Below are 19514 nucleotides of genomic sequence, written 5' to 3' on the forward strand. Positions count from 1 at the left end.
AACCTGAAGTAATATAAAAGTTCTATTTTTTCAGCCAACAATATATCCTGTTTATGATAAATGATGTAAGTTTCTGAAATTTCTATTTAAAAAATCTTCAGCTTTTATGCTGCCTGATGCTATTTTGGTGGGGTGGGGTTGGCAAGAGCATGTATGGAAGGGTATGTCAGTGTGTAAGGTAGTCCACCTCCAATTCTTCGTGCAACAAGATAGAGTAGAAATATGTGCTTAAAATTTCTGCAGTAACTAAAGAACAAAACCAGAACACAGCAATTTGTAATGACTCTATTTATTAATACATGTATCACAAATGTTCACAATATCAATGCATTCTTCTTGGCATGCTAGAGGCATTATTTATTAAGATCTTTTAAAAATATTTTGACATTTGTTCCCCCTTCACACTCATTTTTTAATTGATTTGATATCCTCAATGTCTATAATATTAATGCAAAGAAAAAATACAGAAAAAAGTAAAATAACACAATAGCAATTAATTGGAGAAAAAAAAGTAATATTATTTCCTTCATGGGAAGCAACAATACAGCATTATATTACAGGTTTCAAGTGAGAGGCATAGATGCACTAAACTGTCTATACATATCCAGTCATGTAACAAAAATGAGCAAGGAGACCACCTAAAGCTGAACAATTTCCTTCATGCATCACGCATGCTTTTTCCTCCTCGTGAACAATTACTGATGTACCTCTTTATATGTCCTAGGCAGCCTACAGAAGGTAGGAAAGAGCCTTAGTAAAGGGAAAACAAACCAAAGGAGATTAAGCCAAAAGAACAGATTTGGGTATTCTAAATCAAGGGGTCTGGCATTTATCAATCATAATGAAGGGTTAACAGGAGCCTCCCAAACTACATGCAGGGCCCAGGAGGCCAGTGGTGGTGTGATAACCATTCACCTATGATGAGCTGCAGTTGGACCAAATACAGATGGAGGAGTCTAGGACTAGATGCACGGAATCTGGCTATACTCGGGCACAACAGGGCTTCACAAAATGGAACACTACACATGATTTAGGTTGAAAGGCAGGGTAGAGACTGTGTGGGAGTGTAAGTTGCACACGGGGTAGGGGGTTAGGAGGAGCAGAGCAGGTGTAATATGTACTGTGCTGTAACATTCTTTGGAAGTCTTTCAAGGATTGCTGCAGTTCCTTTTTAAATCAGGTCTCTTATTCCGTCGTTCTTGAAAGACTGGGAGAGACATTAAGACATGTGAGTAACTCATCATGAATAAAGACTTAAAATAAGGTAACAAGCTGAAAAGAGCATTTATACACTTTCCACAATAACAATGATTGTATCTTCTCCCTAGCATCACAGAAATGAGGTTTTGATACATGGAACAGTGCCACCAAGAACAAGTAGTTAAGTGGTTGGGCAGTACTCTTGCCCTTTGAAAGGTGGTATGTGCCCAAAAGGGAGAAACCTGAAATTAAACACTCCCCACCATCACTCACCTTCTCCTTACACCATCTCATACTGGTTGGCTGTGATGAACCGGGACAGACAGCAGGCCAGCAGCATGCCAATCAGCTGTTGCCAGGAAGAAAAATGAGAACAGGAATCTCACATCACTGAACTACATCCTACTTTGACACCCCCCAAATAGAATTTTTAACATCTGAGGGCTTTTGTACACGAATGGTGAAAGAGCACTAGAGAAAAAGACCAGACTCGATTTCAGTTGTGGGATCTAAGACTTAGGGAGTCTAACTGCTAGTAGGGGACAACTGGAAGTTCTTAAACTGGCCATAAGGTTCTAGTTCACTCTGGCCATTTAAAATCATCTTTGACACATAAGTATGTTGTATTAAAACATGTTCATATGTTATGACAGTAATGAAGAAAACTAAGTACCACAGAATTAGTAAAAATATCTTTTTAATGCCCAAACCATAAGCATATGCATTGGAATATATCTCAACATAGTGTAATACTCCAGCCATACCCAGTTGAACAAATAATAGTTCTTTTCTTAAGACATGAGACACTCTTCTTGACTAGGTGAGTTTGCCAGCGAAGAAGTAATAAAGTCATGGCTTCTGAAGGTTCAGGGATGGGGGTGAAAGGGAAAGGTGGGGCTTTAATTTCTCTTAGTGTCTCAGGCATGTAGCTATCTTAGGCCGAAATGAATCCATCTACAGCCAAAGTCTACCTCCTAGTTTTTCAGGGGCCCCAGCACACCCAGTAACAGCGTATTTCCACCTCCTCAGAAGACCTCAATTGTCTTACCTGTGTTTGTGCCTTGACTTAACCTTTAGCATAGGTAGATCTGATAGAAGGTGTTATGATACTATCAAGACATCCTTAAGCACATCTGTTTGACTTTCTGGTAACCAAAATTATTTTTCCTTACTCTGGAAGATCTGCATGCTTTGGATAGGAGCCCAAATGTACATGAGTGTGGAGGTCTGGAGTGTCTCTTAGCGAAACTGAATCCTTTTAAAGCAACTGGCCATGTTTTATTGGATCAGAGGTGGGAATGAACTTTAGAGAGAATCTGGAACAGTGTGACTCCAAATGTGGCTCTAAGACTAGTAACATCAGCAGCATCACCTGGGATCATGTTAGAAATGCTAATTCTCAGGCCCCACTCTAGACCTATCAAGTTCATCATTCATCACTCTGGGAAGCTAGGACCCAGAAATTGGTGTTTTAACAAGCTTTGTAGGTGAGAGAATCTCTTGTTCATTCCATCTAGTCACCTTTAACTTTCAGGTGAAACACCTGCAGCCAAAGTGGGTCCCACTATTGGTCAGGGCAACATCTGAACTCCATTCTCCTGTCTCTCTGCCCACTCATGAATATTCCAGTCCATCTGCTTACCTTGATTGCTGAAATCCTTGGTTCTTACCTTCTTTTTTAAAATTAAAATTGTGCTGTGAAATACACAAACTATAACCTCTGTCAGCTAAGAAAAAATCACCTTGTTGGACTTACCAACATCATTTTGTGCCACAAAATTCATAGTATCATGTACATACCATCAAATAGACAAAGGAACCATGGCTGTATCTCCAGAATATTATGCCAAATGAAAAAATTCCCTCCATAAGTGCAAGGAGTTTGAACCTTACAGCTTTTCATTAGAACTGTCATTTTCCAGGACCAACACACACTAGAACATACTTGATATTCTCAAAAATCAGATTCCAGCCAACAAATAAGTATTAGATGTACATATCACATTTAGCTATATCAAAATATTTAATCCTTACTACATCCCTGTGCAATATTACCATCACAGATTTCCAGACAAGAAAATGGGTTCAGGGAAGGTTAAAGAACCTGCTCTAAACCACAAAGATAACCCATAAGGAGTTGAAAGTTCTACCCTCTTCCCTCAGACAAGAATAGCTCCTTCCCTTACCCCCAGTCCTGGGCCTAGACCCATTTCCTTTCCAGAATAAATCCTTTCTCATACCATTAGGATTCCTTCCAACCTTACATTGCAAACTTCTCGGAGAGGGTTTTCAGCGGACAGCTCTTTATTTCATTTCAAATTCCTAGAGTTGCCTTTCTTTGTAAAGCTTATCATTTTAGTTTTCTTCTTGTTGACGTCATGTGTGTTTTAAGTAACTTAAAATAGTCACTATTCTACTTCATGGTTTGCAATGCTCTTGGCCTCCATGGAAGTTCATGTCAAACAGCCAGAAAATTCTTTAGAATGCTTAAATATTTCTTGTATCTAAAATCTCTGCTTTCTAGGAAATACAGTATGCCCCTCCATTTTTTTTCTGCCCTCTAAAGAGGAATGCCATTATTTTTAAGCATTGGAGAGACTTTCTCAAAGACACAAAAAATTTTAAAAATAAAGGTCAAAATCAAAGTTGTTTGCTTTTAAACTTACTATATTTTGGATTTCTGGGGCAAGAAGATACTTCTTCTGTTTGCCCACATAAGAAGATAGATTTTTTTAATATATATATATATATTTTTTACAGTTTTGTTCACTTTCACCACTTTTTTTTTAATTTTTATTTTATTTATTCATTTTAGAGAGAAGAGAGAGAGAGAGGGGGGGGGAGGAGCTGGAAGCATCAACTCCCATATGTGCCTTGACCAGGCAAGCCCAGGGTTTTGAACCGGCGACCTCAGCATTTCCAGGTCGACGCTCTATCCACTGCGCCACCACAGGTCAGGCCAAGAAGATAGATTTTTAAAAATTGTTTTTAACATCTACTAAGAAATTGATTTTCCTAAAAATAATCCTGAACCAAGGCACATACACATAGAAGCCATGTGAAAACAGTATTTTAAATACATTGACTTTTATTTTAGTTAATACTAGTGCAAGAAAAACTAGGATTTGAGATATGTAGGTGTTCTGAATCATTCACAGGGTCACTGATTTCAAATTTGCTATATAGTCCATTCGTCATATTTGAGAGAAAACTTTGATTTCTCATTTCCATAAGTATCAAGTTAAGGGACTGTGTATGGGGAAGCATGCTGTACTTAATACCAGTTTTGACCAGATTATTTCTTGGTACATAACAAAAAGTCTGTTCAGCCTACTGGCATGTCTCTTTTTCAGTCTGAGGCAGTACAAAATGCTTGTTTGCTACTAGACCCAATTAATCCTTAGACTGAAAGATTTATCCTTATAAAAATAAAACTTTTTTAAGGTTACATATATGTAAAACGCCTCAAAGAGAGTAGAGGTAGGTTCTGTGGGACCCAGGCTGCCCTTCAGAAGCACACTGCTGATATGCATTAAGGCCATAGTATGTAGGCATTTGGGCAAAGTTGTGCTTTAAACCTAGAAAGAGACAGGAAAAGGAGAGCTTGTCTCTTATGCTGAAACCCCCTCAGGACAGAGACCTAAGAGCTACCACTCACCCTCTCTGTGGCTGGTGAAATGACTAATCCTATAGTCTAGGCAGTTTTATTGATAGATCAAATTATTTATATCTGATTGACTAAGACTTTGTAATTAGCATCCATCTAATTTTTGAAGTAGCATTTTATTTTTACCACTATCTACCTTTTCAGTACATATTCTTCTTTCTTTTGAGTCATGAAAACTTCTGGGAGGTCCTGCTTCTTCAAGAACTGAAAAGCCAGGAAAGGGAGAGATAAAAAAGGCCCTTTGTTTACAAAAAGGCCTATGGGGAAAAGTAGACAAGGGTAGAAGGGGGAGAGAATGGTAATGGAGGGAGACTTGACCTGGGGTGGAGAACACACAATGGAATATAGAGATGATGTATTATAAAATTGTACACCTGAAACCTGTATACTTTTATTAGCCAATGTCACCTCAATAAATTTAATAAAAGTTTTAAAAAGGCTTACTTGAGGCTTTCTCAAGGCACCCCCAACATAGAGAGCTGAGAGACCTGGGCAACACAAAGCTCTAGTAATAAAGATTGTATCACTGGGTCTCTTCAAATGACCAGGAACAGGGCAGACTGGAAGAGGTGCGGGAGAAGGCATAGAGAGAGGTAGGGCCCAGGTCAGGCAAGACAAGAGATGTAAAAGGCAACAGGGCAAGGGTATCTTCCTCTGCCATCATTATGAGAGGCAAAGGTAGCCTAATCCCTGAATCCTGAGGGGCGGAGAGAGGGAAGCAAAGAACATTGTAAAAGCAACTTCATTAACAAGAAAGTGACAAATAATAGATAAATAATTTAGATACTTCTAATACCTGTGACGATTTTAAGTGAATGACCTAACTAGGAAACGAAATAAAACTTCCATGACTTTAGGAAAGTGCCAAGGAATGTGGTTTGAAATAAAACTGTAAAAATGCTGTTAGGGACCGTATCAGACCCTGGAAGTACTAAGGGAATGAGTAAATAGCTCTGTTAGTCTTATTTGGCCATGTCTCATCCAGGCAATCAACAGCTTTGTCCTGCCCTTTACCTAGAAAGGGCAAACAAGTCCCAGAAAAAATATCCCTGGCCAATGAATCATCCCAGAAGCCTGTGGGCCCTGGGGGAGGCTCTGCAGTGGTGAAGAACAGGTGATAGATGAGTAGGAGGAAGATCTGTATTTTCTGATGAATACTTTTTTCCTTCTAATTCTACAGATTCAAACCCTTTCATTAAAAAGACACAGAATAATTTCTCTTTAGGTGCTACCTGAGGCAAGAGCAAGGGTGATCTTTGGCCTAAATGTTTAATACAGCAGATCAGGTGAGGAGGTTAGAATTTGAATCCTGTATCTACAGTAGCTGCCCAACCTCAAACAAGCCATTCAAACGCCCACTTCTGGAAAACAGTTCTACTGTCCCCATTGAGGACTATAACATTCCGTGATGTAGGGGATTAATCCAGTCTAACAGGTTTCAAGTCTAGGAAAGCCTTATGTCTATTTATATTGGATACAGAAATGCTAAATATAGAGTTTCAGAGGACACCTACCTTTCTCTCTCTCTCTCTCTCTCTCTCTCTCTCTCTCTCTCTCTTTCTCACCCCTCTGCCTACACACAGAGCAGAAAGGCCAACCAAGATGGGAAGCAATGCCAAAATTGGAGCAATGCAAGTGTCCAGACTCATACATCCTCACTCTTGGCTTCTAGGCCATGTTGGGAGCAGGGGAAGTAATGCCCTCCACTATGTGTGTGTCTCCCCAAGTCTTGAGTAAAAGAGTAGCTCCTAAAATGCAGGGGGAGGTACCCAATCAAAATACACTTAACCTCTTTCTATCATTTCATAGGGCAGCAGGATATGTCCATTAAGTCCAGACAAATGGGCTTTTCCTTGAGATGGCAAAGGCAGTAGGAGTTTGTGGACAGAAGTATTAAAGGCCTATAAGAATCCTGCTGATGTAAACAAAACTCAAGTGCTTTAACTCAGCTGAATTAGCTAACAGGGACAAAGTTCTTGCACAGTCTATTAAAAGGCTATACTCAGCTTAGTTTTCTTTGTACTTTATACTACTTTTAATTTCTGAGACAACAGATGTGCAAAGCCAGTTTATTCCAACAGATGATAGTGTGGAGGTCACAAGAACAGGTGAGGAAAAGGACAAGGAGAAGGTGGAGGGCAGGTAAGGAAAAGTGGAGATAGAGAAGTTTGTTCTTTCCTACATAATTTTTGTCTCTCTAGGCCTCTACTTAGTAGAGCTTGCTTTATTACAGGAAGGCTACGACATAGGCCAACATTTGGTAATTTTTACTGTGACATGTGTCCTACAACTTTTGAACACATGTGGCTAAAGCTTTGTTTGGTTCTAGGTCATTGATGAGGATCCATATGGCTGATTCTTCTTAAATAGGCATCTGGTAAGTGGTCACCATTGTTTCAGAGAGGCCCCGGATCTATTGGCATCTGGAATTCAATTTCAGCTTACAGGAACCCTGAGGCTGCTGGCACCATTAAAAGCTACAATACCCGGCACATATGGTTAATAAAAGACAGTCATGGCTGTTCCTCTTCCAAGCTGAGCATAAGAAGACTCAAGTCTCTTCCATATTGCATCTGTCTGGCCATGTGAGTGAATGGTACTGATTGTACAATGCCACTGGGCTTTTTAGTTTTTGTTCTCTTATCTCAACAACTAACTATGTGATACGTTATGAGACCTAACATCTCTGTAGAGAGTTGCAGTTTGGGGGTTCCTTGGAGCCAAAGTCTCAGAGGGCCATAGAGGAAACCACCAATTACAATGTGAGGGATTTCTTCAAGGTAGCACAGTGGTACAGACAGATTAATGCTCATCAGGCCGGGTAACCACTGTCTAAGTACGAATCCCTTCATGGGGATGTGTGAGAGAGAAGTGGAGGAGAGCTATTAATCAGCTTCTTTATGACTTGGGTCACCTCACTAATAAAAATAGGATTGTCATTCCACCCTTTCATGGCCACATGGGAATATTCTTGGATGATAAGATGTTTAATCCATGAGATTCCAGGCTCTTTGAGGCTCTCTTCTCCCCACACAGACTACTAGCATCATGTCCCTTTATGGTTCTAGGATAGCCATTAGGAGAGACTTCAGCACTATTCCTTCCTCCAAGGGCACAGTTCTTCTCAAATGCCCAGTATGCCTGTCCTGTAGGTAGGGTTGAACCTGACACTGCACATATATTTCTAAATTGTATGTGCAAAGTTGTCGTGTGCATCCTGTACTTCTACATTGGATATGAGGCCTGGGACCCTTTAAAAATGTCCCCTTGTCATGAAAGATATGTTACTAAAATGCTATTACTGAATATGATAGCAACCAGAAGAAAGTTCAAGGCAAGAACTTCCTCCAAAATGCCCCCAGAGACTGAGTTAATTGGTACTGTTGTGACACCACTCTGATTTGTCTGTGTGTGGGTGTATTGAGGTTTAACTCAGTTCATGAGCTGCAAAAAGCAAAGCATGGTCAAATAATTTTAGAACTGCCACAAGAAATACAGACCCCTGTTGGCTGAATCCACATGCTCTCGTAAAACAAAGTGTCATCTAGGTTTTGAACTTGCTTAGAAGAAAACTTTTCAACTTATCTAAGGCAAAGCCCCTCTATTTGCAAAAACTACCAGGTTAATGTTCAATTCCTCGATCTAAGTGACAGTTACATGGGCATGTTCCTTTTGTGTTAATTTAGTAAACTGTATACTTATAAGTTATGTACTTTTCTATAAATGCTATACTTCAATAATAAGTTTTAGACTTTGATGAGATCAAAGTGCATCTGTATTGCTCATTGCTCAGCAGGAAGGAAAGAGGCACAGAGGGGCAGGAGAAAAGTAATTACTGTCTGAGAGAGCCAATATAGAATTCAGGCACATTAGAGCTGTGGACACATTACTAAGATAACATAAACTAGGTTTTATTGAAAAAAATGATCTCTTGATCTGAAAAAATTCTAAGTTAAACATAAAGTTCTTATTTGGTTAAATATGAATGCCAATGCTTCCACCTATAGCAATATTATAGCAATAATATATCATTTATCCAGGAGATCAAAAGTCTGTGGGATAGTACACTGCCTGGTAGAGGTGGACAAAATTTTAGATTTAACTTAATCTTGTACCATCATTGAGTATGTGTAGCTTCTCTCACTGTTTTTTAGAGGTTGAGTAGATAAAGGAATATAAAATGTAATATATAGAAATTTGGTTTCCTCTTAAGAAACAACAGTCAAATGTAGAGATTAAAATTGAGTTATATGCCTGAAACCTGTACCCCAATAAATTCAATAAAAATAAAGATAAATAATGAACACCAAATAAAGTTGGCTAAATTTAGGCTTTCTTTAAAGGAGGAGATTTTATACATAGTCTACAGGAATTAACAGAAAAGGGATAGGTCAACAAGGAAAAAATCTTCCCCTCAAATCCAGATCAGCTATTTGATGTTTGGAGTTGTTTATGCTCCAATTAAGCCAGCATATTGTTCAGTTAACCTCCATTTGACCTACAGAAGAAGCAAGTTGTTTTTCTGGAGCTAGTCATTAGTTGAACTGTAACTGATATTCCCTTGATGGCAAAACTTCATTTAAGTTGAAAAAGGAAAATCAATAAACAGATGACCTGAGGACTAATGGGCAAGGAGCTATGACCCCATCTATCAGCCTTTCCCAAGGCAGAGGGAGACAGGCAGAGAGTCTGGAGACCAGGGAGGGAAAGGAGAGCAGGAGACAGGGGAAAGGCTTGACTAGATCACACAATTATGTAGGCCACCTGGGAGAATGCGATTCCAAAAGCCACTCCAGCAATGATTCCCATGTTAGTCTCCATGAAACTGGTCACCAGATCATAACAACCCTAGAAACAGAGAGAGATAGTATCAGAGACATGTTTTACCCAGGCCAGACTGGACTGTTAACTTTTGTAGCTCACCCTAGGAACTTAGCAGCATTCTTTTTACACTTAAAATGATAATGAAATTTTTCAAGCATGCAAAAAAAAGTATAGAGTAGTAAAATGAGACCCCACGCAAACCTTCTTCTAACATCACAATTAAAAATATAGCTAATCTTGTTTCATTTAAATCTCCCCAACTATCATTCCCTGGCTGGGTTTTCTTTTCTTTTCTTTTTTTAAAGTAAATCCAATATATATACAGTTGGCCTTTGAACTACACAGTGGCTGGGGCTTCAATTCCTGCATAGTTAAAAATTCATGCATAACTTTCAACTCCCTCAAAACTTAAATTATTCTGTGGTATTTGCAAGGGATTGGTTCCAGGACCCTCTGCAGTTACCAAAATCCAAAGATGCCTAAGTCCCCCGTATAAAATGATGTAGATCAATGCATATAGTTGTTGCTCTGCATCTATGGACTCCCAAACATGGTCTAAAACAGTACAAGTATTTATTGGGAAAAAATCCATATATCATATGCAGACCCTAACAATTAAATCCCCATTGTTCAAAGGTTGACTGTATTTTCATCGACAAATATGTCAGTAGTAAAATTAAATTTAGTAATAAATCTGTAAGATCTATGAAGCAAACACTATAGAGATATAGAGGTAGACTTGAACATATAAAAAGGCATTCCACATCCTTGAACAGAAAGACTCAGCATGATAGTCACAGTTAATAGCATTTTGACAAGTAGCAAAGTATTTGATAAAGTGAAATTATCTGGTCAGAGGAAGGTGTTTGAATGAATGTCTGCTAACTTCATGGTGTTCTAGGGTTCTTCTTAAGGAGACTTTTTTTTTTTTAAATAGGGAAACCATGTTCTAAAGTTTTTCTCACGAATTTACTATTGTATATCCCCCTGAACAAGTCACTTCTCCTTTCCTTTAATATATTATGAAATCTCTAAATGTCATGATCAACCAATACCAATTTTTCTAATTTTAAAGTCAGTTTAAAACTTAGCCACCTTTATTTAAAATAAACGATCTGGTTGGAGTGCAACAATGTTGCTAAACAAGTATTTTTGTTGTTATTCTGGATAACATTTTATTAATCTAGTACAGGTAGGAAACACCAAATTTTGTATATCACCATAATGCAAAGGCAAAAAAAAAAAAAACCCCACACAAAACAAAAAAACCGCACTAGCCCTGTTAAAAGCCTCATTGGTCAAACAGCAGGGGGGGGAGAGAGAGGAAGTAATGAGAGAAGGGTGAGAGAGGGAGGGAGGGAGGGAGAGAGAAAGAATGAGAATAAATTTATATGTATATTCATTTGGAACTGGGCTAAATCAAACTAGACTTCTGACACATTCAGCTTTTTGGAAGATGTGGTTGGTTTCCAGTTTTCTGAAAAAGAGCTTCAACTTGAATGTATAAAGTCTGTAAAAAATCAAAACATTCATTTCATAACAGTATAAAAGGGACTCTTGTATGCCCAGAAAGGCACACTAAATTGTCATAACACCTAAAGAACAACAACAAAAAAGTCTCCTTTCTTTAAATTCAAAATTTAAAAATTTAACTCTTCTCATAGCTTGTAAAAGTTCTGCCAATGTTTTATTTTATCATAAGTGATATTCTGTGCATTCACAGTCTGTTTGCAGAGAAAAAAGATGCATTAAGTTAACAGCAGTGTTTTTACACGTTTTCAATGTAATGGACAAACTCTACTCCTTAGTTACCTGACATAAATTTGAAAGCCAGGGCAGGAGTGGGAAAGGAAATACATTATTGCCATGGGGAGTTTTTAAATTTTGTTCTCTCTTTATAGTAGAAGTTTACTTGCTGATTTCATTTTTACTAGTGAACCTATATATTATGCTATTTTTCAAAAGACAGTGGAAGGGAGAGCAGTTTTGGTTAGGAGGAATTCAAAGTGAGAAGGGAGGTGAATATTCTAACCCTTTCCCAAATGGTAGTAGCTAAGATAGTGTTTTGCTGTGCTGGTCATCATCACTGCATCTTCTCTTCACGTTGGTGGTCAATGGTCGGGCAGAGGAATGAAATTCAGACAAGCACTCATGTTAGGGTGGCTCAAAATATGGAAACACAAAGCCAATATTAAAAATTAGAGAGAGGTGAAGTGGGTTATTAACTTATTCTGCAAAATAATTTGGCATAGACTTCTCTTTCCTGTGAACGCCAATTCTACATGTAAGCTGAACATACTTTTCTGAAGTATGATTTCTACTCCATTTTAGGAGATTTCAGTCAACCAGCTGATTTTTGATAACCCCACTCCAACAAGTAAGAGAAACTAGAAAAAAAGAGGCTGGTGCCTGGCATTAGTACAATTCTAGCAAAATCGTTCTCTCTAAACATTGCTCCTTAAAGTGAGATTCTTCCATGAGCACCTGTGAATTTGTTAGAAATGCAGATTCTAGGCCCCACTCTAGATTTACTAAGTTAGAATCTGTGAAATCCCCAGGTTACTTGTTTTTAATGAATTTTAATGAATGTTAATGAATGCTAATATCTCCATATGTTTCATATGCCTATTAAAGTTTGAGAAGCATTATATTATGAGAAACTTACCCCACTATATTTTTTACTCCAAATAAAGTAAATTAATGAATGATATCAGGAAGAAGTTTACTTAAAATGAGAATATGAAAATGATTTAGTTTACTTGTTGTTTAAGTAATACAAGATCAAGGTTTAAATAAATGTTTTCCATTTCTGGATTTATCCCTGTTGTTTACCATGTGAACACACAAGTTCATTTTCCAGGTTTCAGAATAGATGTACAGACTGCAGAAACTGCTTTGGTACACAACCACAGGTCCTGTTTGTGTTCTACCTAAAGTTCTCCACTAACCATGATCTTATCTCCCATGACAATCTCTGTTAATTTTCTCCAATGAAAGCCTGGTTGTCAGGTGTGAGGAAAACCTACAAAGGGCTGCTAAGTGTCCTAGGAAACACCCAAAAACAGAGTAGGTAATTTGCTCAACCTCTCAGCATGTCTAAATCAACACAGTCACGAATGGAAAACATCTGGAAGTGGCAGATTTTCAATATCAGGAGTAGATGGCTAGTCCCAGACAGGTTTTGGGAAGTGGTATCTCAGTAGCTGCCAAAAAGAATAACTCTCTCTTTCTTTCGCCCTTGCTCTTAAAAAGCGTCAAGGAATTCCTATGGAGGAGGGATTCTGTCATTGCTTTTGGCTAGCTGAACCTGCAGACATTTCATCATTCCTGTTAACAAAACCAAAATAAAATCTGTCCCCCAAAGAAAACAATACATATCCTGTTTTACTGTTCTCGCCTCCTTCCTGCTCTCTCCTAGTTATTTGTACAAAGTTGGTTTCTCAGGCTGCCAGATAAGAGCCCAGAGTCATCTGTCTATGCTGTCAGGGCAAAGGGTTCAAGATACCAAAAGATATATAGTGATTTTTTTACAGTGCATTTATTCTATAACATCAGGATTCCATATTACTAGAATGTGGCAATAGTTCCCCTCCTGGGGAAGAGAGTCTAGAGAGGGGAGGGGAGCTGACCTCTGTGAGCATCCACTATTACTATCTCTACCCTGTACTCATCTCCCATTCTTTATAGATGAGCCCTCTGAAACTCTGACCTGAGAAATTATTCATCTCAAAGGTTTGTTCATGTGGGCATTAAACAAGAGTATCTAATAAAATTCAGTAGAGAAATATTAGTTTTAACTTACTTTTCTCCTCTCAGAGAGCCTGGCTAAAGAGTATAAAGGAAGTGAGAGAGAAGTTAAGGTGCCCAGGAAAGTGTCAAGTAGGTTACGGGGAGGAGGGATGAGGGGAGGTGCCCAGGAAAGTGTCAAGTAGGTTACGGGGAGGGGGGATGAGGGGAGTGAGGTCAATTTGTAGATTATCAATAAAGAGAAACTATGCCATCCTATCATTCTTTCTGGAAATAATTGTAGGGACTACAAAGATGCACTACAGGATATGCAGCTATGAGGACTGGCTGCATCATTTCTAATAGAAGCCACAGTGTGGTAGAGTGTAAGACAAACTTCACCATCATTGTTGTGACATTTACATCACAGTAACATTAACATCACAATTACCATTTATTTTTACCTTACTCTATGCAAGGCACCATGCTTTAGATGTTTTATATCATTCAATCCTCATGTCAATCCTAAGGGGCAGGAACTACTATTATTTCCATTTAACAGATGAAAAATCAAGACTAAGAGAGGTTAAGTAACTTGATCAACATCACATGACTAGCAAGTGGCTAAGCCAGAATTTAAACGGGAGTCTAACTCCAAACCCTGTGCTCTGGACTTCTAGACCCTCAAATTTCACAAAATAATAAGAAGTTAGGGTATAAAAAAGACTTTTGTCAAAGGTTGCTGCTTCTACAAACAACCTCCTGTGACTCTAGTATGCCAAAATCTCCCTGCTATAAAGCACTTCTTGCCTTTTATAAATTGGAGTACCCAGCATGTGTTAAATAAACTTGATACTTCATAAAATGGCAGCACATTGACTTGTATGGTGCTTAGTAGGGATATCCATGAAGAAAGCAGAAGTTGCCTGACTAGGCAGTGGTGCAGTGGATAGAGCATCAAACTGGGACATGGAGGAGCCACGTTCAAAACCCTGAGGTCGCCAGCTTCATTCAGTACAGGCTCAGCTGGCTTGAGTACGGGGTTGCTGGCTTGAGTGTGGAATCATAGACATGACCCCGTGGTCGCTGGCTTGAGCCCAAAGTTGCTGGCTTGAAGCCCAAGGTCACTGGCTAGAGTCCAAAGTCACTAGCTTCAGCAAGGAGTTATTTGCTCTGCTGTAGCCCCCACCCCCGCCCTGGTCAAGGCACATATGAGAAAGCAATCAATGAACAACTAAGATGTCACAACGAAGAATTGATGCTTCTCATCTCTCTCCCTTTCTGTCTGTCCATATCTGTCCCTCTCTCTGACTCTCTCACTGTCTGTATCAAAAAAATTAATTAATTTAAAAAAAGCAGAAGTTACCTTACTGAGAGGCGAATGGGCCTCAAACTTTTGGTTCAAAAGAAAATTCCCATAGGAACAAATGTCCTTTTATCCAAGACAAGAAGCTGTTAGTGAGGAGCCACTGAGCCACTTCACCCGCAGGTGTTGTAAGGTACCAAAAACTACAGAATTAATATTAATATTTTAAGAGGCTTGGAGAACATTTTATTAATTTGGGTTAAGGTATGCAGAGAAGTTGTGAGAATAGTCTCTGTACTGTGTGATAGGCATAGTCAGGATGGCCCTTGGCATTGTATTGTAAATGCAAAGGGGAGGAAAACATAGGTCCCCAGACATTCCACCACGCCTGTGGGGAAAAGGGTGAATGGCTAGCCAGGTACAGGGAGAGAAAAGCCAAAATAACCTTTTCTTATAGCAATTAGCCATTTGCAGGCATTTGTCCCCACTGAAACTACCTCTCCTATGTAAATGAATGTGGTTAGCACGTGTGACTCTGGACAGAGAGATGGCAGATAAACACTAGATAATATAGGAATGCCTTTTAATATGTAAAGAGACATCTTTCTACCATTGTGTTGGCTTGTAAATTTTGTTTTCTTGAAAAGGATGTATGGCTTGCAAATTGAACATGGTCCTATCATGTTAAAGGACATATGACTATAACCAATAGTGGTAAGGGGCTCCTAATTACAATATTTGCTTCTGTACTTCCCACTTACAAAACTATAAAAACTAAGTAGAACAAAGGACCGGCGTGCTCACCTGCCGGAGTTGCTGCCCCTTGGACAAGCTAGACAATAAAGCTTTGATGTGTAAACGACGGAGCTTGTTCCTGTCTTCAATGTTTCAGGTCCCTCCGAATTAGGCTTAACATTAGTACTGAACATCTTACTGCTCCATTCCAAAACAAAGTCATAAGCCCAGCATGACTAAGGAAGCCTCTAGAATGGCAATAATGCCTTGCAGTTTTTATGCTATACCTACTAACATTAAATGAATAAAATATAGAAACCAACATATTAACAGTCTAATCTTGAGGGAATGGCTATCATCTATGAATTATTCAGTAGTTGGCCCAGATCACATAGAATTTTGAAGACCAAGAACAGAATTTTATCTTCGTGAGAAAGGAAAATTTACCTGATGGATGCATAACAACAGGTAAACTCAACAGTAGATTTTTATTGTCCTTCTTGTTTACCAAAATATATTGTATATCTGGCATTTCTCTAAATGTTTAAGAATATAAATAGCCTTCTCATGCACTTGTATCATGTCTTCAAACATAGTCTTTGCAAAAACAAAATACAAAATTGATATTCCTTTTCTCTGACTACCGGCATTTCATATTCTTCAATTCCACTACATACTAACTTTCACCTATATTTTAGCCAGTTATTTTTTCCTCTCTCCAATTTCTTTTGGAGTGAGGATGTTGACAATGAGTTAAATTGGAGTTTTTGATTTCTTTTCCTATAACAGTGAACTCCCTAAAATAAAGGCCACCCTCCTAGCAGAAGCAGATGTTGTCTGTCAACTCTTCTCCCCCTTCCAGCTAAGGACTGACACCCAGCTGCAAATAATTTCATGTTTAGAAGATATATTAAGCAGAAGAAAGACACCTCGAAAGAAGAAAGCCAGCATTCCCTGGCTGACATCAGCATCAGGGTTAACAGAAACCACTTGTTAAACGTCCCTCACTGTGTTTAGTAGATTCTTGCTGAGAGAGGAATGTGGGGCTGAGCTGAGTCACAGCTTTCTCCTTAGAAGTGGGCAGCTTCAAATGCCTCTGCCAGGCAATAAAGAACCACAAAGGAAGATTCTTTACTCCTTCCTAGGTTACCATTTTCAACCTACTTGTCAAAATCTCACAGAAACAAAAAAAAGCCTCCTCAAACAGTCCACTGATCCTATCAGGCCTGAAAGGAAGCAAGTACCTTCTGGTTAACTTTGGTGGAGGCCACGGTCAGATTGTGCAGATCCTGGGGATTACAATCGGTGTCATTCATGCAGCAGCTCAGGGGGATGCCATGCTCCGGGAAGTAGGAACTGGTGCTCCAGTTGGTATAGTTCTGGACACCACAGCAGCTCAGCTGTGAACAGGGAAAGGAAAAGAATCAAAGTGTAGCAGACTGAAGACTGTACGTACGGTCTCCGCACTCACTATCCTGTAACTTGTAAAAGAGAAATATGGGCCAAGACTCTGTCTGAGTCAACAAGCACAGCTTTGGTGAGTAAAGAGCTGAGGCTCCATTAACAATTATTCTCACCGGGAATCCCATTTGAACTCAGAGAAGGAAGTTAGTCCTAGATGCCAGGTCGTGTTGGCTTTCTTACGACCTCCTTAAAGCAAAGCAGTGGCCTCCTTAGGTATCAAAATTGCCTGTGTGAACTGAGTACTGTTAAAGGAATAGATGTATATGGATGAACTCAATTAAGAGTGTCGATAAAGAAGCCAAGGTAAAAAGGGTTTTAAGGAGCTCTTCAAAGGATCTAGACTCATAAGTAAATAAATGGTTTAGGGGAGAAAGATGCACATAGAAAAAGAAAGAGAGCTGGTGTTGGTAAACTATAACCCCTCAGCTGCCTGCTTTTGTGCAACAACATTTATTGGGACCAGAGGCAGATTAAGGTCAGTTGAGGCCTTGGGCGCAGAAGAAAACATTGGGCCCCTTAAAAAACAGAGAGAGACAGGGAAAATAAAAATACATGCTAACCATATTTTTAAATAAATAAACATATTGTGTAACTATTAATGTTAAAATTGAACATATGAAACGAAACTTGGTATCATTAGGAAAAAGTGTAAAGTTGCAGTTTTGCGGGACCCTTCAGAAGTCGGGACCCAGGGTGCGAGCCTGATGCGCTCGCCCTTAAATCCACCTCTGATTGGGACACAGCCAGGCAGGCCTCTTTGTTTACGTGTTGCCTATCGTGAGTAGTTTCTGTGCTACAGAGGCAGCACTGAGTAGTTGTGACAGAGAATGTATGGCTCTCAAAGCCTCAAGTGACAGAGACTCCATGGCTCTCAAAGCTTAAAATAGTTACTATTTGGCCCTTTACAGAAAAAAAATTTGCCAACTACTGAAATAGAGAATAACAAAGCAAATGGGGCAAAAATATAGTTAATTAGTGAATCCGGGCAAAACATATATAGTTCCTTATAATATTTTTGCAATTGTTCTGAGTAAGTTTGAAATTTTGTCAAAATAAATTACCCCCAAAATGGAAATACTGCTTCCAAAGTAAAACAAAATAAAAACACCCCAACATCAAAAACTTCCCAGGTGATCCTGATGGGCATTAAGCATCAACACAAACACCTGCCCTCCTGAGTGCTTCTAGGCAGAAAAGTTCTATTTTCCTCCTATCCTTTGTAAAGCACCAGACAACATGGGACATTCACACATCTGACATATCCTCAGTTTCTTCTCGGTACACTCTATCCCCACTACACTGCACAAGCCAGCGAATGCAATTTACTTGAGTTCTTCACCCAGACTAAATGCCAACTTTTGAAAGCCAATTCTAAGCAAGCCTGTCATATACTCACTGCCTACCTCCTTTCCAAGGCTTTAGATTTTAAGGTCACATGTGCTTTCCTTGGGATGTTCACAATCTTTATTTATAATAAGCAAGCCAGAGGCAGTAGTGCTTCTTGATACTAATTACGTAGATAACTAGACCCTGGACAAATACTGGATGTCAAGCCTTAGAAATGGAAAAGGACCCAGAGTTGGAGAACGAGAATCAACAGCAGCACACAAGTCTAAGGCTAGACCTCGCAGGCAGTTCCCAGGCCAGTTTCCTTCCCTGGAACTTACGCTGCGCTGCACATGGTCCACCGCCCGGCTCCTCTCATCATTGCCGTTGTAATTCTGCATGGCATCCGTGTAAGTCCTCAGGAAGGTGTCCTTGATCTATGGAAAACCGGGAAGAACAGGGTTCTGGTCCATTGCCACCCAAACCAACTCAAATTTTTACCACCTTCTACCTCAAAATAGCCTCTTCTGGAAGTCTGATTAAATTTAGGCCAGGTAGCGAATGCCCTGTTCTCTGAGTTAAAAGAGCTCAGAAAATTCACCAAGGGGTTTATTAGCTCAGGAATTTAAAAGAAATTATTCTCCATACCCCTAGTCTAGAGGAAGCCTGTTTTGTTAAATGACCCACTAAAGTGGCTGGTCAGTTTCTAAAAGAACTGTGATGGTAAGCTGCAAAACCTCAGGCTTGGTTTTCCTACTTACTTCCTTTGAATTGGTAAATGCCTATCTTTCTTTCTATAACTTTTCTTGTCTTTACTCAGAAGAATGTCCAAGGATAGGCCTTTTTTGAGGGAGGCAGGAAGACTGGTGTTTTGACCAGAAACAGATCCTTATTCTAGCATATAGCAGAGGAACAAAATCAACTTTGACTTACCTGTCCTTACTGAGGCTGAAAAAAGAGGCTAAAGAACATGAACTTTTCTTGTTAATAAATGATTAACAAAGCTCTTTACTCCTCTCTGTGAACATATCTGACCTTGGGGTAACTTTCAAGCTCTGTTCCCTGGAAACCCTACTGAAGGTGGAGTGTCAGGTGTATTACCAGGCTACTTTGCTTATGGTAAAACTGCCCGACTGGTGAAATTCCTCTTGATTGGGAGGGCAGCAATTGACAATATTACATGGTGGGAACCTTAGGGCTAAGTGTAGTGACAGTGATTCTCCTAACTAGGCATGTTCTTTGCTGAGAAACTGGACACTATGTCCA

General features: G+C 39.3%; 1 protein-coding gene across 1 annotated transcript in view; it reads right to left on the bottom strand.

The window, feature by feature from the left end:
• Positions 1-273: 273 nt before the first annotated feature.
• TSPAN7 (tetraspanin 7) overlaps positions 274-19514 on the bottom strand; it is a 143859-nt gene continuing 124618 nt past the window's right edge. Inside the window, exons 4-8 of the mRNA XM_066250004.1 lie at positions 18590-18685; positions 16703-16858; positions 9632-9715; positions 1474-1549; positions 274-1207 (exon numbers count right to left, since the gene is read on the bottom strand). Coding sequence (XP_066106101.1) covers positions 1481-1549; positions 9632-9715; positions 16703-16858; positions 18590-18685 — 405 coding nt within the window. The 3' untranslated portion in view covers positions 274-1207; positions 1474-1480. The remainder of the gene's footprint in view (positions 1208-1473; positions 1550-9631; positions 9716-16702; positions 16859-18589; positions 18686-19514) is intronic.

Source organism: Saccopteryx bilineata, chromosome X (genome assembly GCF_036850765.1).
Source record: "Saccopteryx bilineata isolate mSacBil1 chromosome X, mSacBil1_pri_phased_curated, whole genome shotgun sequence".
Classification (NCBI taxonomy): domain Eukaryota; kingdom Metazoa; phylum Chordata; class Mammalia; order Chiroptera; family Emballonuridae; genus Saccopteryx; species Saccopteryx bilineata.